The sequence below is a fragment of the Diabrotica virgifera genome, chromosome 3, assembly GCF_917563875.1.
Source record: "Diabrotica virgifera virgifera chromosome 3, PGI_DIABVI_V3a".
NCBI lineage: Eukaryota > Metazoa > Arthropoda > Insecta > Coleoptera > Chrysomelidae > Diabrotica > Diabrotica virgifera.
In genome coordinates, this window is record NC_065445.1 from 71,378,351 (window position 1) to 71,405,595 (window position 27,245).

The window sequence follows — 27,245 nt, forward strand, 5'->3', positions numbered from 1 at the left end:
TGCCACTAAATCAATCGCCCTGTGTATTTTATCTTAATTCTTCTGCTACCCTACGAATTTTTGTCTCTTATCTTTTTCATACTGTTTTAAAATATTGTTAAACTCATTAAAAGAACTAAATAATTTTCCACACTCCATTATTAATTTAAAAACAAGCACTAAATAAATAAAAAATAAGAAATCTCTTTACTAATCAATATTAAAATGTAACACAACACGATTAGACAAATCTAAACTCACTCTGACACTCGTGATATTCTCAAGTTAGCGTGTATGTAAAAAAACCAGTAAATACCAATGCACGCTAATAGTGACGTCACTGACTTGATGAAGTTTCGCGTGTACCTAACTTTTTAATTTGCGTACACGTTAGCGTGTACCTAGACACAGCGAAAATTTTTGTCTTGTGGCTTACAGTGTGTTTACAGTTTGTATGTTGGCTACTTGGAATTTCTCGTTTTGTTGTTGTCTGTCAAACAAATGTCAAATTGACAATTGACTGATGAAAAAGCCAAACAAACGTATTTTGAACGTTTGCTCAAAATAAAATACACAAAATATATCCGTTTTCATCGACAATTCCTGATTAGATTTTCTTGTAATATTGTTAAAATATTAATTATTAGATATCAAAATGTCTATTGGTGTACCTATTAAAGTTCTCCATGAAGCAGAAGGTCATGTAATAACCTGCGAAACAATTACCGGCGAAGTATACAGAGGGAAACTGATAGAAGCCGAAGATAATATGAATTGCCAAATGACTCAAATTACTGTAACTTACAGAGATGGAAGAGTCGCTCAATTGGAAAATGTTTATATTAGAGGATCGAAAATTAGATTCCTGGTATTGCCAGATATGTTGAAAAATGCTCCTATGTTCAAAAAACAAACTAAAGCGGGAACGGCAGGCCGAGGAAAATCTGCTATACTGCGAGCCCAAGGTACCAGAACAAATTTTTTTACAGTTTACTTGATTATTTGTTTAAATCTAACAATATCTAATATCCCAATAATATAGAACTTAAAAGTAATTGCCCAAAACAGAAACAACAATATTTATTTGAAAATAGATAGGTACTAATACTAGTGGCATAGTGGGTGATTCTGTGCAATTAATAAAAATGGAGGACTATATTTTAACATCATGATCATCTAGGCTTTTCCTTCTGGATTGAATATTTAATGTTTGCTGCTCGCTCTTAGATGCCTCTTGAGTTGCTTATTGCTGTGAATCACTCTGCATTATTCTTGTGTATTGTCAAAGTTTGTTGTATGACTTGGCTTTATGGATGGAACTATGCACCAAACAAGTGCCTAATTCCTTCAAGTTTCCCAATTTCAGGATGTTGATATCTCTTATAACCTGGTCCTCCTGTCTCTCTCTTTGGGTCTTCCCTCTTCCCCTTGGTTTTTCAGTTTCTGGCTCCTTCTGGTCACCTTCTTAATCAGTAGGTCGTTTTCCTTTCAAATATTCTTAATTTTTCTTCATATTTATTTGTGAGGCACATTGTCTTAGCTATGGATGTAACTACTTACTGGTCTGATTGCAACTCTGTATATTTTCAATTTTGTATTTCTGGATAAGTTCTTGTCGTTCATTAGCTTATGATATCTCCAGTGTGTTATGTTGCCTGCTAGTATTCGCTCTTTTACTCACTCTTCTTATTTTTGCCTTTCACAATTACAGTAAAACCTCTGTTAACTGAAATAATTAGGGGGAGGCCGTTTCGGATAACAAGAATTTCAGTTAAAAATAATACTTTTACTGACACAACCATACACAATTCATCATCCCACCCTACACAACACAAATTAGCAGCCTACCATAGCATGATACATAGACTGACAGAAATTCCCATGACAAAAAATAACTTCGAGATAGAACTAAACATCATTAAACAAATAGCAGTAAACATTGGCTATAACGAACAAACAGATAACAAAATTTTAAACCAAAAACTCCATAAGTAAGCCCTGAAATTAGGGTATCCACCACCACAGAAAGAACCCAGTACCTTCTGCTCTGTAACATATACTGGCAAGATAACAACAAAAATAGCCAGATACATAAAAAAGAAAGGAATAAACCCTCTTCTATACTAATTAAAAAATCATTTATTTACACTGGAAACAAAGTGTTTAATCACCTACCACTCAATATAAGATCCTCAAGCAATATTTTTGTATTCCGAAGAGCAATCAAGAAGTTTTTATTATTTAAGTGTTACTATAGTATCGAGGAATTTTTTGAGGACAGTTGCGCTAATTGATGGCTTTTTTATTTTTTTTATTATGGAAGTTTTATAGTTAGTATTTTAATGTATCTTGTATTCTGTTTGTACTATACCACGTTGTGTTTTATAAATGTAAACTCATTTTTAGAAACAATAAATTTTCTATCTCTCTCTCTCTCTAACACCAGCTTTCAGAACTAACAACTTAAGTAAATATATTAAGAACAATAAAAGAGAAAGCAACTACAGAGTGGTGTGTACAAACTAACTTGTGGTGACTGTCCGAAAACTTACATCGGTCAAACTGGCAGAACCTTTGACAAACGGATAGCAGAACACAAAAGGGCTTTCAACAATAGAAAAACAGACACTTCTACATACGCACTTCACCTTCTAGATCATAATCATTCTTTTAATGAACAGTTTCAAATTCTGCATATTCAAAATAAAGGCCTTAAGCTATCTTTATTAGAATCTATGGAAATTAATAAATTGAAAAATACAGATATAATTCTGAATGACCAACTCGAGACAAACAGTTCCCCACTCCTCAACCTCTTAGTTGTAATAAATTTTGTGGAAGTATAGAAAACAAACGTTTTCAGTGTTTTATTGTTAGATAAAAATAACATTGTTTTTTGTATTCATCAAATTACATAGTATTGGAGAGATATAGCTGCAAAACATCGTTGTCAAAGGAGAACACAAAAAAATACAATATTTCTTTATAAAACACTCTAAACATGTTCATTTTCCTTAATTTTATTGCTTTTCTAAAATTTACTTTTTACTGACGAAATTATTGAAACTGTCAGCCATTTCAGTTAAACGATGTTTCAGTTAATGGAGGTTTTACTGTACTCCCAAATATTTAAAATGTTGAACTCTTTCAAAAGGTGTAGTTTTAAAATCTTGATTGCTCTAGTCTTGTTTTCTTCTCTTCTAGAGTAGAGTAGATATTTTATTTTTCCTTTATTAATTTCTAGACCTTTTTTCTGTGGTTTGTTTGTCAGGATTGTTACTGCTTCTTTTAATCTTTCCTTGTCTCTTCCCATAGGAACTATGTCATATGCATTATATGCTACTATTGTTGAGGAGTGAGCTATATTAATTCCTCGGGCCTTGACTGTTCCTTCTACTGCTATGTTGAATGGTGTGATTGACAGGGAATTGCCTTGTCATACTCGTGTTTCTATTGTAATTGATTTTATACTACCTTCTTCTGTTGTTACTTTAGCTCAAGATCCATCCCCAGTCATTTTGTTAATCTGATTGTGGCTTTTCCAGTATATTTTGATTTTTCATTTTGATAAATATTTATTTCTTCCAATACAGTCAAAGGCTTGTCTGAAGTCTATGGAGAAGGTGTGGAGTTCTATGTTGTGTTTGTGGCATTTCTCGATTATTTGTGTGAATTATGTGGATTTGCCTCCCCTGAATCCTTACTGGTAGCCCCCATTTTTTTCTCAATGATGAGAGTTGTAAGAATTTTGATGTTGTACTGTACAGTTTTTTTATTTCTGCTTTCTTAAATATTGATATAACTGTCTTCTTTCTAATCCTTGGGCATTTCTTCTGCTTCTGATATTTTAACTATTAGGTTATAGATGCTTATTAATAGAGTAGAGTAGAGTAAATTTTTATTTGCATAAATTTTTAACATTTTAAACATTTAACATTTTTTCTCTTCGTTTTTAATTAGCTCATAGGGAATTTCATCTGGACCAGGTGTTTTTTCTGTTACCATTTTTTTAATCATGTATAAATATTCATCATATTATGTTGGTATCCCTATTACATTATCTATCATGTGTAACATTAGTAACATTGCCAATTCTTCCTATTCAGGGTGTTCTTTGCATCTATGTAGTTCTGTGAAGTGATATGATCCATTATTGATCTTAACCTGTCTTCATGTCCTTTGTTGAGCTGTTAGGTATCCAAATGGTTTAAAGCTATGGTTACTATTCTCTTCTAGGTCTTTTAACTTTAACAACTCTTTCATCCACAGCTTTTTTTTTGTTTTTGCAACATTCTAACAAAGTAATTAATAATTTTAGTGGACGATATAATATGTATAGTATTCAGCTGCAATCAGCTATTAACCTGTAGAATCTTGTAAACCTTCATTTTAAATTAATGCATGAACTGTTAAGATGAAAAAGTGTGTTTTGAAGCTACAGTAGACTCTCTATATAATGAACACGCAGTATTACGAGGTTTCACTTATAACGATGTACACTAGATGTCCCATGAAATTCCCATTGCACCGTAACACCTCTATGATGAGGCATATTTGGTTATAACGAGTAAAAATGAAATCGAAGGAAGAATATGTTTCTTTACCTGTTTTTGGTGTGGTGATGGCTTCTATCTATAAATAAATACAGTAGAGATACAGTACGATTTGTTCAGATAATCGAACTACAATATATTGATACATATTTATAATAGTCATACATATTTATCTATAAGTGAATAAAAGCCATATTTATATACCTACATATTTATTTATATCTTGATAATGACAAATAGCAATTAAACAAAAAAGTGCAGTTTTTGCAACAACATATTTTTGGATACAATATTGAAGAAAACTGACGATATTTTAAGCGTCAATTACAAACACTTGCTCGGTACTCGAGTGCAGAGTGCGGGAATCAGGAGTTCGGATAAGCGGTCGTTCAGTTGATCGACGTTTGGATAATCGACGCTCTACTGTACTTTCAACTGCCTGTATACAAGAATGCCAAACATCTGCGTGCTTACCGAGGCCAGTGCTGTAATAAATTCCACTGCCTATAATAAACTTCTTCCTGTCTAGTTATATATCTCTCGACTGATATTAAATTTTACAATTTACGATACCCAAACCCCGACAGGAGAAAACACACTACACGCTTCGCCCAAAGAAGTTCAAAACATAATCAACAATAATCTAATAAAAAAGAAAGCACCTGGCTATGACTTAATCACAGGTGAGGTAATTAAAAATCTACCTACCAAAGCAATTATAATGCTAACTCAATTGTGTAATGCGGTACTAAGGCTAAAACACTTCCCAATCCAATGGAAAATTGCGGAAATTATCCTTATACAAAAATCAGCAAAACCTCCAAATGAGCCCACTTCATATCGACCAATTAGTTTAATGCCAGTAATGTCTAAGATCATGGAAAAAATAATAGAAAAAAGACTTCTACAAATACTAACAGACAGAAATATGATACCCGACCACCAATTTGGCTTTAGGAAAGAGCATGGTACCGTCGAACAATATCGACCAATTAGTTTAATGCCAGTAATGTCTAAGATCATGGAAAAAATAATAGAAAAAAGACTTCTACAAATACTAACAGACAGAAATATGATACCCGACCACCAATTTGGCTTTAGGAAAGAGCATGGTACCGTCGAACAAGTTCACAGAGTGGTCAACGTTATAAATAAAACCTGTGAAGAAAAAAGTTACTGTTCAGCAGCATTCCTCGATGTTAGCCAGGCTTTTGATAAAGTTTGGCATCAAGGACTGTTGTATAAACTGAAAAAGAACTTACCAGAGGAACTATATACACTCCTTAAGTCGTATTTATCAAAAAGATACTTTCAAGTGAAGTTTGAGCCAGCCTATACAAAACTATATCCCATCAGATCAGGGGTACCGCAAGGAAGCGTTCTGGGACCACAACTGTATCTGATTTACACAGCCGACTTACCCAAAAATCGTGATACAACGACCACCACCTTTGCAGACGATACTGCAATCCTAGCAGTACACAAAAATCCCGTCGAAGCTGCTGCAAAACTCCAGAGAGTATTAAATCAAATAAATACTTGGGCACAAAATTGGAGAATTAAATTGAATGAACAAAAATCAAACCATATTGTTTTTACAAAATGTCACGGTGAATCACCTACAGTAACAATAAATAATAAGGTAATTCCCTCAGTTACCTCTGTAAAATATCTGGGCATGCACTTGGACAGGGGATTAACCTGGAGAACCCATATATGGAACAAACGGAAACAACTGGGCATAAAATTTAGTAAGCATTATTGGCTTCTAGGCCTAAAGAGCTTAAGACCCTGAAGAGGCTTAAGCCTAAACGGGGATTAAATAACATGTCTTGATTGGCTTCTAGGGCGTAAGTCTAAGCTCACGACAAGAAATAAACTGCTAGTCTACAACACAATATTCAAATCAGTATGGGCATATGGTCTGCAGCTCTGGGGAACAGAGAGGTGTTACGTTCAATAATCGATGCTCAGTGGTTTGTTACTAACAGGGATATTTACAATGATCTGGAAACGAAAACCGTCAGTGAAGTGATAGTGGAGTTAAGTGCAAAATATATCGTATGTCTTGAAAACCACGCGAATGTGCTTGCAATTAATTTGTTCAATTCAATTCAGTTTATTGATGTCAATATACAAAGTATTTACATAAGTCAAAGTCATGTTAGACAACAGTCAGGAAACAAAACGGTTAAAGAGACAGACACCATTAGATTTACCGCACAGACATTAAAATTGTTACAGTAGCTAAGTTAATATATTTATGTAATACAGTAATTTAATATTATCTCTATAGAGATGTGTGGCGCTGGTCACAGTCTCTCTTCATGTCATTATTTCTCAGATAAAATGTGCCTATTGTTATATGTTATAACAGATTGCCTAATAAACATATAAAAAAAAAACGATGCCCAAGTTTCATTCGACCATCGACACCTAATAAACTGTGTAAGGGGCATCAAAATATTTCAGTAATATTTCAGATTAGGAGATGGCACTTAAAGAAGAAGAAGGTATGCACAGCACAATATTATTGTTGTCTGATATAACGAGATCCGCTTATAACAAGGTAATTAGTCAGCCATTTCAGTTCTCGTTATAGAGGGAGTCTACTGTATTTCCTTGTGGCATCTTATGCAATTTACTATTTTATTTGCAACGATTTCTGAAGCGGAACTCAAAAGTCAAATAAATTTAATTTCAAAGTTAAATTGTAACTTATTTTCCAAATAAATTGAAAAAGTGTGTCTAATTTCAATGTTATTTCCAAAAAATCATTTAACAAATTAGTTAGAGAGCTTAAGATAATATCATGTTATTTCCCAGTTGTCTACAAGATTATTATTCCTTTTATTTAATCCAAGTAATTGTCATTGCAAGACTTTTTTCCCTTTTTAATGTATGTAAATGAAATCACTGTAAACATTAAATGTTAAAATTTTTGGTATGATCAGCTCAAAATTACCTATTCATATTTTTGCATTAAATTTTGTAATTTGTTGTAGCTCGGGGGAGAGGTAGGGGGCAACAACAACCGATGCGAGGTAGAGGTAATTGGCAACAGAACCAACAACAAGCACCTGCAGGAAGGGGAAGATAAGAGCTGTGTTATAAAAAGACTGTTATGGACAGTTATTGTATATAGTTTTGTGGGTGTTCTTTAAATTTGAATATTAGTTTGGTTTTGATACAGGTTGTATAGTTTCATGATTTATTATTTATTGATTATACAAGCAGTTTGTTTGTAGCCTGCCTTGTTGGTGACTATTTGACAGTTTGGTAATTGTTGAATAAGAGGGTAGGCCTTAAAAATGCTAAATTTTTTATGGACTTAGTCTAAAAAGTGAAAAGTCTCAAATTTTCCGCTTTTCTTTGGGGGGAAATAGCAAAAGTGTCAAAAATAAAGATATAAGTACTTAAAAAATCAAAAAGTTATGTGAAAAGGATACAAAAGTATCTTAATAAAAAACCTAATAAATATCACTGATACAATTAAATTATGCAAGAATACCTATCAGTTAAAATAATTAAGCTTTTTAACTCGTTCGGTCCATATTGCTGTCTTGGTCAATATGACTGAGAAAGTAGCTTTCCCGCAGGCCAGCTCGACCCACAGACCAATTTTTTTTTTCATTTTCACACTAGAGACACATTTCCACGAATTTCTTAATATGGGTGACATAAATTTCTTCAATAAGACTTCGTTATCTGTGGAAATCTACTTCTGTGCAGCTTGATCCAATGAATGAAAAATTATTCCCATCTGCAATATACCACTTAAACTGAACGTAAAAAACCATACAAAACACTCTGGCAGTGAACAAGTTAATATATAAAAATAATGTGGCGGACGTAGCCAAAGTTAAATTTTCTCTACATTTAACATTGTTGACAGTTTTAACCTTTAAAAAATCTAAAAATTTAATGAAAATCACTTTAATAAACAGGTGCATACAAACTTACTAGATAGGAGGGTTTAAAGACAAAGCAGTGATAAAGAATGCATGCTTTCTCTATGTCTTTTCAGGAAATCTTCTTTTGAAGTAAAATTCCACTAGATAACCCACAAAATGGTTTGTCTTACTCCAAACTTGGAAATGGTGGACTGACGTTCCCTCCAGAGTCTTTCTATGTTGTTGGTATGTGTACCTCTCTCAGGATCGACAAATTGGTTGGAATGGTTGACCATTTGGTGAATAAGTCCTTCTTGTCCCAAACAATTATAGGATTTCCAACAATTCTTGCCTACAGTCAGAAAAATGAAAGAATACCCATCAACGATCACATCAATCACTTATTTTGTATTTGCTGTCTTTTTCTATAAATAACATACGTTTGTTTTTCGGACAAAACTTTTGTAAGACAAAGCTTACAACTTTTTTATTTAAAGTTTTTCGCTAGTTCTCGATGCGGCTGAGATAAAAAATAAAAACATAAAAACCCTAATTAGGCTCTAGGTGGGTCACATGACCACCTAGGGGGCTAAAAATTTCAGAAAGTTAGTTTCACTATATATAAAACTATGTCACCGCTAAACGGTGACCTATATGGAATTCGAATCGAGTTGTGGGCACTTTTCATCATCTTACCCGGCTAGGCCCTTTAATTTTTAACTTAAATTGTGGCTTATTTCTCATTACTTGTTGTTTCGTGTAATATAATGGCAGTGACTTTTAAAAATAAGACATGATATATTTTAAATAAAAATTACATGAAAAAGGATGTATGCCCCCAATAAAATACATTGTACATTTATCAATAAGTGAAGCAGAATTTATGGACATAAATTTTATATCTGTAAACAACCTACCCTTTTATTCAACTAGTACATACTGAGATAGTTTTGATTCGCTGAATTCTTTATTAATTTTCTTAATTATTTTTTTGTGTCATAATTTTAGTTTATAGCCTTCCTGAATGTATTAGAAGGGCTATCTGGATTATCTTACCTAAATTATAAACCAAAACTAATGATTTGATTGACCCCACCATATTTTCTATGTGACTTTGATTTTTAAGATTATCAGGACGAACATAGACAAAGAAAACGTAATGTTTAAGTATTTAATGTAAGAGAAAAATAAACAATTTTTATTTATATCATAGTTTGAATCCAGAATGCATGGCTACCATTCCCATGGTAAGATTTTCGTATGTCACTTGGCGAAATCCAGCCTCCTCTATCATCAGCTTAAAGTTTTCCTTAAAAATATGTCAGAAGTTATTAAATTAACAAGGCCTAACTACTTTGAACAAAAAGATACTTAATACTAAGAAATATAGTGATAAATACAAGGTGTAACAAAAAGGTAGGCTATAAATTAAATCACATATTCTGGGACCAAGAATAGTTCGATTGAACCTACCTAACTTACCTTAGTACAAAATGTGCATACAAAAAAAATTACAGTCATTTAAAAACACTGTTACAGATTTTGTATTGAACATGGATATGTGGCATTCTTATGGCAGGGATATCTTAAAAAAAATAATAGTGAAATTTGTTAGACCCCATAAAAATTGTATGAGGTTTTGTTCCCTTAAACCCCCCAAAGTTTAGGGTATGTTCCAATTAAATTAATATTGCGGTAACATTAGTTAGTTAAACACACTGTTTTTAAAACTTTTTTGCCTCTTAGTATTTTTTCAATAAACCAGTTTTTATCGAGATGCAGCTTCTTTTTTTAATGTTCACATAAAAATTTTATGGGTGTTTGGTTCCCTTAAACTCCCCAAATGTTTGTGTAAATTAAAATTAAATTATTATTGTGGTACCATTAGTTAAACACAATGTTTTTAAAACTTTTTTGCCCCTTAGTATTTTTTGGTCCCAGAATATGTGATTTAATTTATGGCCTGCCTTTTTGTTACACCCTATTATATATTATTAATAAATTATTGTACTGATGGTAATTACAAAATGAGAAAAAAATTAATTGATAATAAACAGACTAAAATATAAAATAAAATTAACAGAAATGTTTTAGAAAAATATAAGGATATATACAGAATTAATTATTATAAACTGACAATAAAATAAGATTTACAATCCAGTTAATAAAAAAAGAATTTTAAAGATGGACAACTAAAATAAATGAAAATCAGCAATTTAGATTTTCTGATGAAATAAGGACTTGTAGTTCAGATAGTTGAAGATGCCCTGATACTGAACTTGTTTACAAAATTAAGGTTGACTGTACACAGACAGCTACGAACAGTTGAGATCGACTGCTTGAAGCAGCTACCGCACAGTGAACTATAATCTTATACACACGACCGCTTCAAGCTGTCAACAGCACAATGCAACATACACGAAATTCCATATCGTGTATGTTGCTCAGTGGTAAACTACCCTAGCAGTCCATGTACAAATGAAAACTTTTTATAAAAGAAGATACCTACTCTACATTTAGCTGTAAACAGGATTGCCCTAAATTAAACTTTTTAGATTAACAGTTAATAAAGTTAGACTAGTCATGATAATATTCAATCTCCAATAGTAGTGGCACCACTAATAGGCCTGGATTCCGCGTATTAAAAAAAGTTTATTAAGCAAGCTGAAAATCTGTTAATAGCTTAACAGTGTCTAGTCGGACAAACTTTGATGTATGGGAACAGAGGAAGTTTTAATTGTGGAATGTGTCATCCTGACTAGTTTATAGTCATGAAAACTAGCAGGTTGTTTTTAAGTTTATTCAATAGCAAACTTTATAATATAATATATGAAAAAATGTGTGTCCAACAAATATGTTGGTGATTTTAATAAGTCCGACACATAGAACATGTCAAATGATATTAGGTATTATGTTGGTAGTAAATAGCAGTCTGATCTTTGCATGAGAGTTTAATGAAAGGGTAACAAATCAATTGAAAATTATATCCGACAAAATACATGTGACATTTTCGTAGTCTGACGTTCAAACCTGTAACCTGTTCCATAATTAAAACTTCCAGTGTTCCCGACATCAACGATTGTCCGACTAGACACCGTTAAGCTATTAACAAATTTTCAGCTCGCTAGCTATTATTAGCCTTTTTTTGGTATGTGGTATCCGGCACTATAATCACTCATTAGCGCCCAAAGATGACGGTAGTACCCAAAAATCTCAAATTGATAATCTGTTACAAAATTGTCCCCGGTGATGAAACTAACCTGTGTAGGAAATTGTCTAATACTTTCTACTAGATATTTATATGGTTGCCACTTTCCGGCAATAAGTTGCCCTAATACTGGAATTAACTGAAAACTGTACTGGTCATACAACCTGAAAAAAGTAAAACTATTATAGATGTGTACATTTATTTTCAAATTGTATAGATTACAGTATGTTCCTGTAAGTTGTATCCATATGGAAAACTATTTTATTATTAATTTATATTATACGAGGTATGTCAAAAAGTTTGAATTTCACTCAAGAGTATAAAGTAGATAGCTTTATTTTTCACAATATTGAAAATTGCTATTATGAAAAGTTGTTTGGAATTAAAAACTAGGTATATTCTAGTATGATATTACATCCTTCTAATTGAAAAAAAAATTATTTTGAAAAATTATGGATAACTAACATTATTTTCAGTTATTTCAATTCTGATAACTCTTTTATTATTAATTTTACGAAAAAAAGTGATTTTTAATAAAAAGTTCTGCATGATCTAAAACCTAAAATACAACCATCTTATGTCAAATTGTATAAATTTTATACGAGGTATGTCAAAAAATATGAATTTCGCTCAAGAGTAAAATACGTTTATTTTTCACAATATCGAATATTGTTATTATGAACAGATATTTTGAATTAAAAACTATGTTTCAGTATGTAATTACATTCTTCTAATTGAAATATTCTGAACTATAAAGGTACTTTACTTTTGACATAACTCTAAATTTATCTTTTGACATAACTCATAAAATTGATAAAATTTTATATAAGATTGTTGTATTTTAGGCTTTAGACCATCCACTTATTTTCGTAAAATTAATAATAAATGAGTTATCAGAATTGAAATAACTGAAAATAATGTTATTCTTTTTCTCATGATCATCTTTCAGTGCGTCACAGTTTTTCGATTTCTCTCTAACGCATTAAATTGTATGTGACAGAAAAAAAGGCACGTCTGTGAATAATTTAGTAATTATTTTAGTTCGGTGATTATTCTAGTTGTCGATAGATGGCGCCATAATCAAAAAAGAATTATTTATTAAATAAAATAATAATATTATCAATATAATCTGTACAATTTATAAGACTATACAAATGAAAGAAAATACCATTTTATAAATGCAATAGACATAATTGATTTGGTTTTATTCCAAATTGAAAATAAAATTTGACAACTGTCAGATTTAACTAAAATGTCACGTTAGAATAAATGTCATAATGTGTATTATCACGGACTTACCTTTTTTTCTATAATTTGTGACGCACTGAAAAATGTTCATGAAAAGGAGAATAGTTATTCATATTTTTTCAATTAGAACTATGTAATTGCATATTAGAATATAGTTTTTAATTCCAAACAACTTTTCATAATAGCAATTTTCAAGATTGTCAAAAATAAAGCTACTTTACTCTTGAGTGAAATTCAAATTTTTGACATACCTCGTAAAACATTCATAAAATTTGATATCTGATGGTTGAATCTTGGGTCTTGGACCATGCAGAACTTTTTATAAAGAATAACTTTTTTTCGTAAAATTAATAATAAAAAAGTTTTCCATATGGATACAGCTTACAGAGACATACTGTATAACTTAATTTTCATTATACAGGGTGTCCCAAAAGTAGCAAAGAGTCAAATATTTCAAGAACTGAACATTGGATCGAAAAACTGAAAAATACGAGTTCAATAATTTTCAAAAATCTATCGAATGACATCAAACACGACCCCCACTCCATCCACTGGAAGAGGGGTTGGCGGGTGTATTTTTAAAATCTTAAATGGAAACCCCCAGTTTTATTTCAGATTTGGATTATTTACGTAAAAGTAAGCAACTCTTATTCGAGACATCTTTTCGAATTGTGGATAGATGACGCTATTGGAAATAACGATTTATCGTGATACCAAAGGTAAATTATAGAAACAGTCTAATATCTCGAAAAATTCACTTCCAAATGAAAAACCAAAAAATACGTGTTTAATATTTTGCAGAAGTTTTGTTGTTGGGGGTCACTTTAAAATCTTAAATAGGAACCCCCATTTTTTATTGCAAACTTGGATTCCTCATGAAACAATAAAACATTTATTCGAATTGCACATTTTTTAGAATTGTTGATAGATGGCGTTATAATTGGGAAAATGCGATTTATTAGCTAAAATCCTGCTTCGGGATTTTTCCTTGAAATTCCCAGCTTAAAAAATAACGAATTTATTCTTTTCATTTGCACCATAGTACATGTACTGATATAAACCAATTTTATCTATGTATCACTACATGGGATCAAGTTAGTTCACATTTTGAATAAATATTAATTCTACATATAACCTGAATTACTTGCAAAACAAATTAAAACTTTTTCATTCTTCATTTGGTCTTTCTGATTTTTAAAAATAAACTAGAAAGTTTCATTTAAGACCTTATCATTTTGATAATCGCCTATATGCTTTTCCATAGGATCGTACTTTTGTGCTGCAATCGAATCGAACATTTTTGAGCGCATGTCTTATCCCTCCCAAAATATAATTTTCCAACTATTTTAATTGCCAAACGGGAAATTAAAAAAAAAAGATCAAAACCGGAAGACTGGAAGCAAAAAATGCAATTTTTGGTGCAAATTATGATTTTGAATTCGCTAATTCACTTTTTGCTCGGCGCACCCAGCGAATACCTCCACCACCATAACTTTAAAAAATTCACTATGCTATCTTGACCGATTTTAATTTTTCAAAGTGCATTTGAAAGCTCCAATCTTTCTTTAAAAAAATCTTCAACTAATTAATCCGTTCACTACCTAGGTGGTATTTAAGTTTTGTCATCACAGACAATGACGTAGCTGACAGGCCCGCAAGGCGGGGGCCCCCTTAAAGCCTTCAAGCTTAATATTTACTTTCTTTAAACTGGGGACCAAAACATATTTTACTGATAAGCATTAAAATAGGGAATTTGGAAGGAAGTAATAAAACGGGTAATTGACGTAACTCTTACTCTTTTCAGGTGGAATTTAACGTTTCATGGACATGTTAGTAGTTTAGATGAAAGTGAACTCCAAAAAGGTAATTTTTTGTCGGTGGTTCTTTTACTAGCTAAATATGATCCTGTTTTAGCTAAATTAATCGATAAAAACGACTTAAAAACAAATTACCTGAGCCCCCAAATACAAAACGAAGTCATAAATTTGCTCGTTCAAGAAATTGAAAATAAATTGATTAAAAAAAGTTATTTTTATTCAATAATTTTTGATACCACACAAGATATTTCAAAACAAAAAACGATCAGCTTAGTCTATTTTCGGTACCTATGTAAAAATAACTTACGATGGAAATAATTTACCTTCCAAAGCACAAGTTGCTGAAAGTTTTTTGAGATTTATTTGGATATTAGACCAAAGTGCAGAAGGTCTTGTAAATGAAATTTTAACATTTATACAATCAAAGCAGCTTTCCGTACACAACTATAGAGGAAAGGGTTAGAATGGAGCAAGCGTTATAAGTGGTGTATATTCAGGCGTACAAAGGCGCATAACTGACATTGAAAAACAGCTTCCTATGTTCATTGTGCATATCATAATCTGAACCTAGTGTTGAATGCGCCGTTGCTGGTGTACAGGAGTTTGGTTTTTTTACGATATAATTAAGAGATTATATGATTTTTTTAGGGCAAGTATTAAAAGATGGGATTTACTATGTACTATTACGACTTTGGATTTATCGCGTTTGCCAACACTTAAAAGGTTATGTGAAACCGGGTGGTCATCCAGGCATGATGCTGTTAGGCTTTGCGTTGAGCTTTCCGAAAAGTAATGAAATCTTTATCGAAAATTTAATTGCTATCCAAAAAAACGATGAAAAATTAGAAGCTAATACATTATGGGAGCATATGAATAATTTTCAATTTGCCGTTAACATTACTATTCAATCTAAAATAGGTACTTAACTTTATTAATCTAACATCAAAATTTTTGCAATCTGAAACGGCAGAGTTAACCTTTCAACTTTTTGAAAAAAGTCTTCTTGATAATCTTCGAGAAATGAAAAATTCGTTTTCCGAAACTTTAGCAGGAATAGCAGAATAGTGGAGTATTAGGTATACGTATAAAACGTATAAAAAAAATTACGATGAGCTCAGCGGCGACGAAAAAATAACTTTTAGAAAAAACAGTTTTGAAGTTAATGTTTTCAATGAAAATTTAGATACATATAATATTGCAATAACTTACTAATACGTTTGTCGGATTAAGAGACATGTACTTATAGTAGGTTTTCATGTCTATTTCCAAAAAAATCTATTTACACTAACTGATGAAGACTTGTTAAAGAAAGGTCAAATATTGTCATTTACACATACAGTAGAACGTCGATAATCCGGACGTCAAAAATCCGGACCGTCAATAATCCGGATTTGTATTTAGCAAAAATATCTGATTCTTTCAAAATAAATTAAGAACTTCGTTGCGAAAAACGAACCTCTACCGCAGTTCAAAAATATTTTACACATTTTTTTAAAAGCCCAAATAGTGTCTGATGTTTTTACTGTACACATGGTGCTATTAAAAATTAATTACAATACAGTGTTTAAACATAAAAAAATGTTTTAATTATTTTTTGTTATTAATTTCACCTCTAGACACTTTACTGTACAAGAGAAAACATAAAACTTTAAAACGTTTGTTGTACTTTAATGTGTATACTGGCCTTTTTTGAGGTAATTTCGATAATCCGGATAATTTGATAATCCGGATGGGGTCTGGTCCCAATTAATCCGGATTATTGACGTTCTACTGTATTTTAATAATTATACTGATATTAGTTGTCGTTATGTTTATAATACGGGGGCCCACAAAAATTGTCGCGGGGAGGCCAATCTTCAGCTACGCCACTGATCACAGACCATAGCTATTTCAATTATTGACATTATGTGCAGTGCGATTCCCGGCTCACGGGTGAGACGCTGGTCTATGCCAAAAATCGATGTGGCTCATATATATGAGTCACTTGGTTGCGAACATGTTCATTTTTTTACAGATCCTGGATTGCAAAATTATGCAAAAGCTATTAAACTGATCCTAACGAAGTTTAGCAAATAGTGGAGTCACTGAAGGTGGATATGAGCTATTACCTCCGATTTCGTTGAACCTCCATCGATTTGCATGAAAATTGGTGAGTGGTTAGAGGATGATATCTCAAGGAACAAAGGTGACATGGTGCCAACTTGCGCTTTTACCCTGGAGGTGGATGCCACCCCTTCTCAGGGGTGAAAATTATTTTATTGAAAATAACCCCATAATTCGATAGAGGGACAAATTCTAAGCAACATTTGTTATATAAAGTTATTAAAATAAATCAAAACTTTTTGAGTTATTAAAGATCAAAGATTTTAATTTTTCTTGAGAAAAATGCATGTTTTTAACCGATTTTTCATCAATAACTCAAAAACTGTAAGTTTTTACAAAAAAGTTATTATTATCAAAATTGAAGCTAATAAAGAATGAAATAAACCCCTTACTAGAAAAATCTTTTAATGTTAACTAAAAGTGAGTTAGGTAATTGAATGTATATTTTTTTCGGTGAGTAAAAAACTCGTAAGTATTCAAGCTGAAATAACGGGAAATTTATGCATTTTATAACATAAACTTATTAAACATTTGTCAAAGTAATTAAAAATATCTATCAAATGAGCCCCAGAACATGTTGATAGCATTAAAATTTATGCTCCAAAATTTTTTCAAAATTTATCTTTTAAGAATTTTTCCAAAAAATGTTATTGTTTTTTTCTTCATAACTCCGTCCATGTTTACGATATCAGGTTTACCTAAATACTGTTTGAAAGTTAATTCCAAGTCTATTTAAGCACGTTGAACCTAATCTTTTAAACCCCTTACTTTTTTAAAAATAAAAGGTTAAATGGCCCCCGTTGCATGGTTCCCACAGCAAAATAATGATTTAAACGTTTCTATCTCGGTTATTTTTTACCCTATAGAAATAGTAAAACAGATAAAATATTTGGTATAGAAAAAACTAAAATTTGGTTATATATAATTTTTTACGTATATTGAGTATTTTTGGAGTTATCAAAAGAATATGAGAATTACAATAACTTTAAAAATTATGATTTTGAAGTTATACTTTTTTAGGCGCGATTTCATTGAGGGTGAAATTTTATTAATCTGCGCGCATGCGCACACAGGCAGTATGGAGTTCGTTACTAAATGTTTTAATTTATGTATTTATCAGTCCAGAAAAGATGTGGAAAGAATATATTAGTGTTTTTAAATATATTTTTCTACAAACGTGTTAAAAATTGCAGTTAAAAGTGAATTGTCAAATTGTGAAACGTCAAAATATTTATATTTCATTTATTAACAATAATAATACAACTTGCACAATTTGAAAAAGGTGGTTTAAAAGGTTTTTTAAAATTTAATTTAAACTGTATTGCATTTTTAACACGTTTGTAAAAAAAAACTATTAAAATTTGTTAGAATATACAAAAATACAAGTAGATGTTATTCTGATTTACGTATTGACAGTATAGGCAGTTTTGATGTAATGTCAAGAAAAATATAAAAATGGAATGTCAGTCAAGTTCAAGTAAAAGTTTTTGTAGGTATTGTCCCGTAATTGAGAATGAATAAATTATAATTGTTGATAGTATATAAGACGTTTGTAGAAAAAATATTGTATGATATAGGTACGTGTTAAAAAGCACATTTTTAAGGCACTCATGTGCAGAATGAGCGAAGCGAATCTTTCACATACGTGCCTTAAAATTGTACTTTTAACATTTATATCATAAATAACTATTATCATTTTTGTGTATTTGGACTTGTCTACCTCGGGAATAAGATAATAAGTAATATTTAAAGTATTTTATAATTCACTTCGTCTGTTTGTCACTATGTCTGAGAAATCTTGTAGCCCGGATAATCAAAAGGGTATAGCTCAGTGGTAGAGCGTTGGACTGGAGATCACCCCGGATCCCGGTTCGAATCCTGGTGTTTTCTAATCTTTTTTTAATTTTTGGTATTGTTTTAATAAAAATGTTTGGAAAGTAGTAAGTAAAAATTAATTTAATCTTTAAATAAAATATAAATAAACTGTCCGTAAGTATATTTATTTCATTGAAATCATATTTAGAAGTATAACTTCTTACGTGCGTACAAAGTACACACATTCTTTTTTTTTAATTGTATCCTTTTTTCAAAAATATGCATTCTAAACCAGTAAAAATTATCAGTAGTAATTGCACAAGAGCTCTGAAATTATTGAATTTTTCCCGAGTGACACTTTGACAGTTTTAATTTAAATTATGTCAAAGTGTCACGAGAGCAAAAATTCTATATTAATTTCAGAGGTCGAGTGCAATTTGTTGCGATTATTTCATGAATAAAACTGTTCAAAACCAAAATTTTATTGTAATTTATTTATGTAAGTACCATTAAACATACAGTTTTTATAAATATTTGACGATTGAAAGTCATCACTTTTATAATTTTTAAAACATTAATTGTCATTAATGTCACTGAATGTATTTTTTCGTAGCAACGAAGGGCATCTGACGTAATATACTTAACGACGGGAGATTATCAAAAATTATCGATTTAATTCAGATTTCTGTAGCTTTCTATTGGTCAGAATCTCCTATGAATGAAATAATCGAAAACATTACTTATGCTAATATAAAGAAGTTCTTGTAAGGATTACTATAAATTTTAATTTTTGTGGAAATGGCGTGTTTTATTTTTCACTTTTTCCTAAAAAATTCGACACGGTTCTTTTATTTTCATCATAACTTGCTTAATTTTGACGCTATTACTTTGTTCTGAAGCTCATTTGATAAGTATTTCGAAGTACTTTGATAAATGTTTAACAGGTATATTTTATACATTGCATCGTTTTCCCGTTATTTATGATTGAATACTTAGATTTGAGTACTCGTCGAAAAAAATACACATTCAATTGCCAATAACTCACTTTGAACTAACATTAGTTTAGTTGTTTATGTGAGGAATGTATTCATTTTTTTATTATCTTCAATTTCAGTAATAATAACTTTTTGTAGAAGCTTATAGTTTTTGATTTATACGTGAAAAACCGATGTAAAACATGCATTTTTTTACGAAAAAATAAAATCTTTGGTCTTTAATAACCCAAAAAGTGTTGATTTATTTTAATAACTTTATATAACAAATTACCTTTGTTCCTTGAGGTATCCTCTAATTACTCACCAATTTTCATGAAAATCTATGGAGGTTCAACGAAATCGGAGGTGAAAACCTTCAGTGACTGCACTAACAGTCATATAAAGCTTTTCTAGGCGGAGAATGAAGTTATGTTTATAGAGTCAAACGGATTTAAAGAAAACTCCATTTGTTGCATTTTTACCCAATGATTGCTATTTTTTAAATAATAAGCAAAACTTTTAATGTTTTTAATTTATTATTGTAGGACAATATCTCTTGAGTTATAAACAAAAATATGGGCAAAAAACGGAAAAAATTTAGATTTTTTTCTGATTTTGTTATATAAATAATTAATCATACAATGTACCAGGCGCGGATCCAAGGGGAGGGGGGTCAATGGAGTCAATTGCCCCCTCTTTGAGACCTCGCCTGGTGTCTACTGACACTTTTTTTCAGAAAGAGATTACGGTTGAAAAAACATAGTGAGTTTTGTGTCCTGTTGATAACTGAAACATAAATATGGCAATGGCAGAATTCCTTGGAATCGAAAATTATTAAAAGTCTTTGGAACATAATAAATGAAAAATTCCCACAATAAATCTGTTTATTACCATCTATTCAATTCAATGCCAGATACCACCAGATAAAAATAGTAATTGCTGCTGCTATGTTATGGTAATTTGTTTTCTAGAAAGGTTTGTATTGTTGATTGCAATAAAGTAAGCCGGTGGTCTCCAATAGACGCTGTAGGCTGTGTACAGCATCACGCCGTAGGAAAATTATTCGTTTTGGTTACTTGTAATAAACTTTGAAGGAGAAAAACTATCTTACAACCGAAAAGAATTAAAAAGAGTAATTCTAAAACAAAGGGCCCGAATAAGAGCCACTTTTAGAAGTGTCATGTAACAGAGACTTAAAATTGGCATTAAGGATCCACCTACGTTTCTCGGTCTAACTGTATGGTATCGAGTCTTGGACTGTGAATAAAATCGATCTAAATCGCCTTGAGGCTCTCGAGATATGGTGCTATAGAAGAATTTTAAGAGTTTTTTGGGAGGAGAAGATTCAAAACTCCACAATACTAGAATGTCTCAACAAGATTACTGCGATTATAAAAAGCATCAATCATTCGGACATGTAGTGAGAGGTCCTCAATATAGGCTGCTACAAAATATGATGCAAGTGAGAATAGCTGGCAAACGCAGTCCAGGACGAAGAAAAACTTCATGGTTGATTAGGGTGGCAGTGAATAAAATTAAGATAGCTATGACGGTAACCACCTTTCTGAAAGGATATGGTACATAAAGAAGAAGAAGAAAATAACAGCCCATCCCGAAAAAGAATCCTGAATACGCCAGTGACGAGAAATTTTTTATTTCATTGTCCCCACCTTGCAAGGTTGCTGGATCCGCCGTTGCAATGTACATCCTGAAGTGATTCCAGCAAAAAATAGACTTCTCTATGAAAATTGTCAAAACAGATCCCTCCTAGACTTCTATAAGTGAATAAAGCAACAAAAGTTAATTTACATCTGAAGAAATAGTATCCTAACGGCATACATACCACTGAAGAGTACTATTTTCTAAATGACTAAATTCCAAACACATAAATCTTCCACCAGGCTGTAACACTCTATATGCCTCTGATAGAACTCTGTCTATATGTGTAACATTTCTGATTCCGAATGCAATGGTATAAACATTGAATGAATTATCTTCAAAATCCAACTTTTCTGCATTTCCTTCTTTCCAACTAACCATATTTGCATTATAATTATATCTACTACTTCGCAATTTTCCCACTTCTAACATGTGTGGATTAATATCACATACTGTTGCATGGCAATTTTGTAAATTTTGATTTTTTACAAAATCTAGAAATCTAAAAGTTATATCACCTAAAAAATACATGTAATATGGTTAATTTTGGGCTCACTTTAGACAAATTAGTGTATTAAACTACTTACGGTACTGCGGCGTGGTTCAACTTAGTAGAATTTGACGAATTGGCAAGGATTTTAATCGTGTAATCATACAATTTGACCTCATGACAATCTCATCGATTTTTTGAGTGTGTGTAATCGTTTATAATTGGTCGATACTGCAAGAATATAACATTTTTTAACAACTTGCTTTGATCATATAGAAAATTGGCATGTCTTCTTTTAGCAGGAATTTTTAAGAGTTTTTTGGGTTATATAAAGAACGGGAATGACTATGGCGAATTAAAAGTAAAACTTTACGAAAACCTCAAAAAAAATAAAGGAAAGATGAAAATTTGGGAAGAGGTAGTTGAAATTGTCTATTATTATATAAGAAAAAGTCTACATCCTCTCCATTTTACAAAAATGGAGGGGAATACCTCCATTGTGAAAATATACATTCAAAATAAGTCCGGAATTGGATAAAATGACTAATTCTAAGCAACAACTTTTGTTCTATAGAGTTTTTTCAGTAAGTTAATACTTTTATTGAGTTATTTGCGAGTGAAAATGTTCATTTTTAACAAAAAAAACATGTTTTTGGACGATTTTTCGCAAATAATCCAAAATTATTTTATCGAAAAAAATATTCTTTGCAAAAATATAGCTTATTAAAACGTGAAAAAATGATGTATGCATGAATTCTGTATACCCAGTGGAAGCGGAGTTGCAGCTAGTGAAAATTAGGTTCTTGTTTGTCAAATTCCAAATCTAATATTTCAACGTAAAATAACCAAAAATCGAAGCAATTTTCGGGGAAAACTCATTATAACTTTTTTAAAGTGTTTAAAAAAAGGTTTATTTTTATTTTTTTTTAAAACAATAAAATTAAGTGAGTTACGCTTAAAATATTGTTGGTCCCTTTTATAATTTGGTAAAAAGAATCGCGAAAATCACCCCCTAATTAGCATCCCAAATAAAATTAACAGTAACCATTTCACAAGTTGCTTTGTTTTTGAAAAGGTTGTAGTTAAAATGGCTTGAACAAGTCGCTAATCAAGTGTATGCAAATTTTGAACAGCCATACATAACCAATCTTTGTCTTAACAGGAAAACAAAAAATCCAAAATATTCAGAAAAGCAAAACGTATATTTTATTACTCTTTGAAATTTTTGGTATTACTAATAATTTTTAAGTTATTTTGAAAAAAAAAATGAATTTTTTCAAAAAAACAAAAGATTTTACTTTAAAAACAAACTTTTTCAAAAATTAGCACTTTAAACCAATGAAATTTATAGATCATATAAACAATACATAAATAAGTAAAGTAACTTTTGAGAATAACTCACTTTTAATGTTAAATTTTTTTTTTAAAACAAAATAAACCCTTTTTTATACACTTTAAAAAAGTTGTAATGTGTTTTCCCTGAAAAGTCCTCCGTTTTTTTGGTTATTTCACATTGAAATATTCGATTTGGGATTTGATGAATAAGAACCTAATTTTCGTTAGCTACAACTCAGCTTCCACTGGGTATACACACTTCATCCATAACCATTTTTTTCACTTTTTTATAAGCTATATTTTGGCTGAGAATATTTTTTCGACAAAATATTTACTTTTTGAGTTATTAGCGAAAAACTATCCAAAAACATGTTTTTTTTTTGTTAAAAATGAACATATTCACTCGCCAATAACTCAAAAAGTATTGACTTGGTGAAAAAACTCTATAGAACAAAAGTTGCTTAGAATTAGTCATTTTATCCAATTCCAGACTTATTTTGAATGTATATTTTTTCACCCCGAGAAGGGGGTATTCCCCTCCATTTTTGTAAAATGGAGGGGATGTAGAATTGTAATTTTTTTCTTATATAATAATAGACAATTTCAACTAACTATTCCCACATTTTCATCCTTCCTTTATTTTTTTGGGGTCAGATTTTTCTTTGATCAGGCTAAAGCAAGAGACTCTAAAATTATTGCTTAATTTGACATGCTTGAGAACCGAACAAATACTGCAGCACAGTACTGTGTGTGGGCACTCAAGGTATGCCAACAAATTGAACAACGTCGTTGTATGATCTTATTGAACAACACCGCAGTACAGTGAGTGGCCAGCTTTAAGGTACCTGTTCCTCCTGCGACATCCAATAACTTTGTGTTATTTGTAGGAGATAAGCTACACATAAAATAATCTTTCCATAGTCTATGGATTCCCAGAGACATTGTATCATTCATTATATCATAGTCCACAGCAACATTTTCAAACACCTCAAAGACTGCAAATGTTTAGATTATCATTAATTTAAATTATAATTTGAAAATGAAAGGCGGCAATTTGTTTCAGAGTTGACCAGAATCCTCTTATATGTGTCACCCTTTTTATGGATAATCAGAGAGGCTCTATGGTCTACTCTGAACCAAAAAGAAAATAAGCTGTCCGCCAATGCTAAATTATACAAATAATTCGTTTACAGACCCTGTAGCGACATCTACTACTTAAAACAGTTCGAAGTTTTAGATCTGAAGAACTAAAGACTCTACTGGAACCAAGTTCTGGTAAAAAACCTGAATTCTTGCTTTCTAAAACTTACAAAGCAAATGAACGACGAATTAGAAGAACACGAGGGGGAATCTAAAATTGCATTCCACTACCTGTCTATTCATCTACAGTCCGTCTAATTTACTTACCGTTGCACTTCATTATCTACGCCAGAGATCTAAATTGACATAGTTGCCAAAGTATAAAAAAATCCTGAATCCATTTTAAATCAAATAGATCACATAATTATTGTAAACGTGGATTATACAACAAAACAAATTAATATTCAATGTATATAAGTAAAAACTTACGAAATAGAGAACAAGAACTAAGTTATAATCTTTTAAGATTTGCAGTGCAAGCATTTTTGCACTGCATTGTTAATAATTAAAAAATGGCTTCGAACTCTTGGCATGAAGCCGGTAGGTTTCTTTGTATATGTCTACAATAACAACTAAAAAAAGTTGTCAGATACCTCGATTATTCCAAGTCGTGATAAAATTAAGTAAAATTTATATTTTTATAGTAGAGGATCTTTTTATAGTAAAGTAAATAATAAAAACAGTAAATATAATAGAACAGATACTTATAGTAAAGAATATAAACAAATATGAAGTGTCATCACCGCAACTGTCAAATAAATGTTACCAATTTATTCTAAAATGTCACCTTCGTTCGATTACAGTTACAGTGTGTTCCAAACAAATGTGCTTCATAAAAACGCTTTATAATGCATTTATACAAATTAAATGAAACATATTATTGTGTATTTCTTTAGGTTAACATCTTCCAATATTATTTCTACGCGTATATAATAAAATATTTCTAGTGGCTGTAATTCCAGTGTACTCGGCTAAGTGATTCGAAAAAAGAACACACCTACCACCTAAATATTTCGTGTTGGTATTATGCGACGTCACAGGCTATGACATGGATGACGTGCAACGGTTAGTAAATTAGACGAAGTATAGGTAAAAATTCTATTAGTTTTACTTCTGTCTGAGTATAGGGAACCAAGATTCAATGGAATTTTTACCACTTCAGAAATAACTCGAAATATAAGCTGTGTTTCATTTTCTATTAGTTTTACTCCTATCTGGGTACAGGGAACCAAGATTCTATGGAATTTTTACCTAGATCCTAGATGAATAGACAGGTATAGTGGAATGCAATTTTAGATTCCCCCTCATCTTCTTATAAGTCATCATTCATTTGCTTTGCAAGATTTAGTAGGCACGGATTCGATATGTTTACCAGAACTTGGTTCCAGTAGAAGTCTTCAGATCTAAAACTTTTAAATTATAATTATTTGACAAAGAGCGAATAAGCTTTTAGTCTAAGTATTTTAAAAATGAAAACATGTTTTCTGATCTTTTACTGGATCAAATAATAAACTAATGTCTACCTTTTTTTTCTTTTTCCTGTTCTTTCACTTTTTCAAATCCAAAATGAGTTTCTCCATCATTTGTAGTTTGTGATGTTAATAACCTCACAGATGGTAGAAAGTTATATTTTACTGATAAATTTTGTCCGATTATCCGTTTTAACTGTTTTAAGGATCCTGACATTTTAACTTCTAAAAACTAAATTTATATTTTTACAACTATTTACTATTTAAAAAGTAGGGTTATGTCTAATTGTCAAAAATGAAGGTAATGTGGTAATGTATTACTAGTTGCCTACTAAACTATAATAAACAAATAGAAGAGTGGGTGGGTATTACTAGTTGCCTTCCAATGGCGGATCTGTGTTCACTATAATACAGGGCGTTCCAGTAATAATTGGAAATATTTTAACTATCCAGGGCTCAAAACCCAATTCATCTAGTCCGAGAATGCTTCCTTAGGGAGCTAGAGCTCTTTAAATACGGAGTCTTGTAATTAGTTGTTTTAAGAACTCCAGGAGGCTTCTATTTAGAAAAACGAAAACTGGTACGCCACACCTATTTATCTTCAGTAACAGTCATAGGCGTCCGTTTTGGGTAGGGCAACGGTTATTTTATTCCATAACTTTTTTTGTCTTTAACTTTCAAGTATTTTTGACACTGGATTATTAAACTCTTGGATATTCAAGTACTAAAAGGTACTCTTTAATAAAAAAAAACTATTTAGAAAAACGAAAACAATTGCGAATTTCTAGTACCGTTCATAGGCGTCCGTTTTGGGTAGGTCAACGGTTATTATTTTATCGCTTTCGTTTTTAATTTTTAAGCATTTGTGACACTATGTAGATTATTAAATTATAAGGTATTCATTCTAGTATCAAAAGTTACTCTTGCTTTGTCGATAAAATAAACCGTTTTATTTTGAAATTTTTTTCAAAATCAATAAACGAAAAATTTTTCAAATCAATTTTTCTAGAAAACGGTTCCTCCTTCCGACTTAAAGAAGCACCTTTTAGTACTAGAATACCTCAGAATTTAATAATTCAGTGTCAAAAATACTTAAAACATAAAGACAAAAAAAGTTATGCGATAAATATACCCCAAAACGGATGACCGGTACTATTAGAAATTCGCAGTTGATAGAGCCTATTTATCTCTGGGAGATAAATAGGTGTACCAGTTTTCGTTTTTCTAAATAGATAAGCGTTCTGGAGCTATATTTTAAAAGAACTAATAACAAGAAATGATAAAGGCAGGAGGAAAAAGACTACACAAGGAGATACATAGCCTGATAAAAAGTATATGGGAAACAGAAAGAATGCCAGGAGAATGGACCAGGGCAAGGATATGCCCCATACATAAAAAAGGTGATAAAATGAGATGTGAAAATTATAGAGGTATCGCGTTGCTAGAAGTCGTGTACAAAATATTGACAAACATCTTAAGAAAAAAGCTGAATCAATACACGGAAAAGATATTGGGCGAATATCAGGCAGGATTCAGAAGTAATAGGTCGACGACAGACCAAA

The 27,245-nt window shown here is 31.2% G+C and overlaps 2 protein-coding genes across 2 annotated transcripts; one reads left to right on the forward strand and one right to left on the reverse strand.

Annotated features, from left to right (window-relative positions):
• The first annotated feature begins 492 nt into the window (after positions 1–492).
• LOC114325292 (small nuclear ribonucleoprotein Sm D3) lies at positions 493–9,630 on the forward strand. Its single transcript, XM_028273314.2, has 2 exons — positions 493–944; positions 7,538–9,630. Exons 1-2 carry the CDS (start codon positions 635–637, stop codon positions 7,630–7,632), a joined length of 405 nt encoding a protein of 134 aa, XP_028129115.1. The 5' UTR covers positions 493–634; the 3' UTR covers positions 7,633–9,630.
• LOC114325291 (2-methoxy-6-polyprenyl-1,4-benzoquinol methylase, mitochondrial) lies at positions 9,583–26,010 on the reverse strand. Its single transcript, XM_028273312.2, has 5 exons — positions 25,738–26,010; positions 23,920–24,069; positions 21,434–21,767; positions 11,686–11,797; positions 9,583–9,734 (listed from the first exon to the last, which is right to left on the reverse strand). The coding sequence occupies exons 1-5, from the start codon at positions 25,898–25,900 to the stop codon at positions 9,633–9,635; spliced, it is 861 nt and encodes a 286-aa protein (XP_028129113.1). The 5' UTR covers positions 25,901–26,010; the 3' UTR covers positions 9,583–9,632.
• Positions 26,011–27,245: the final 1,235 nt, after the last annotated feature.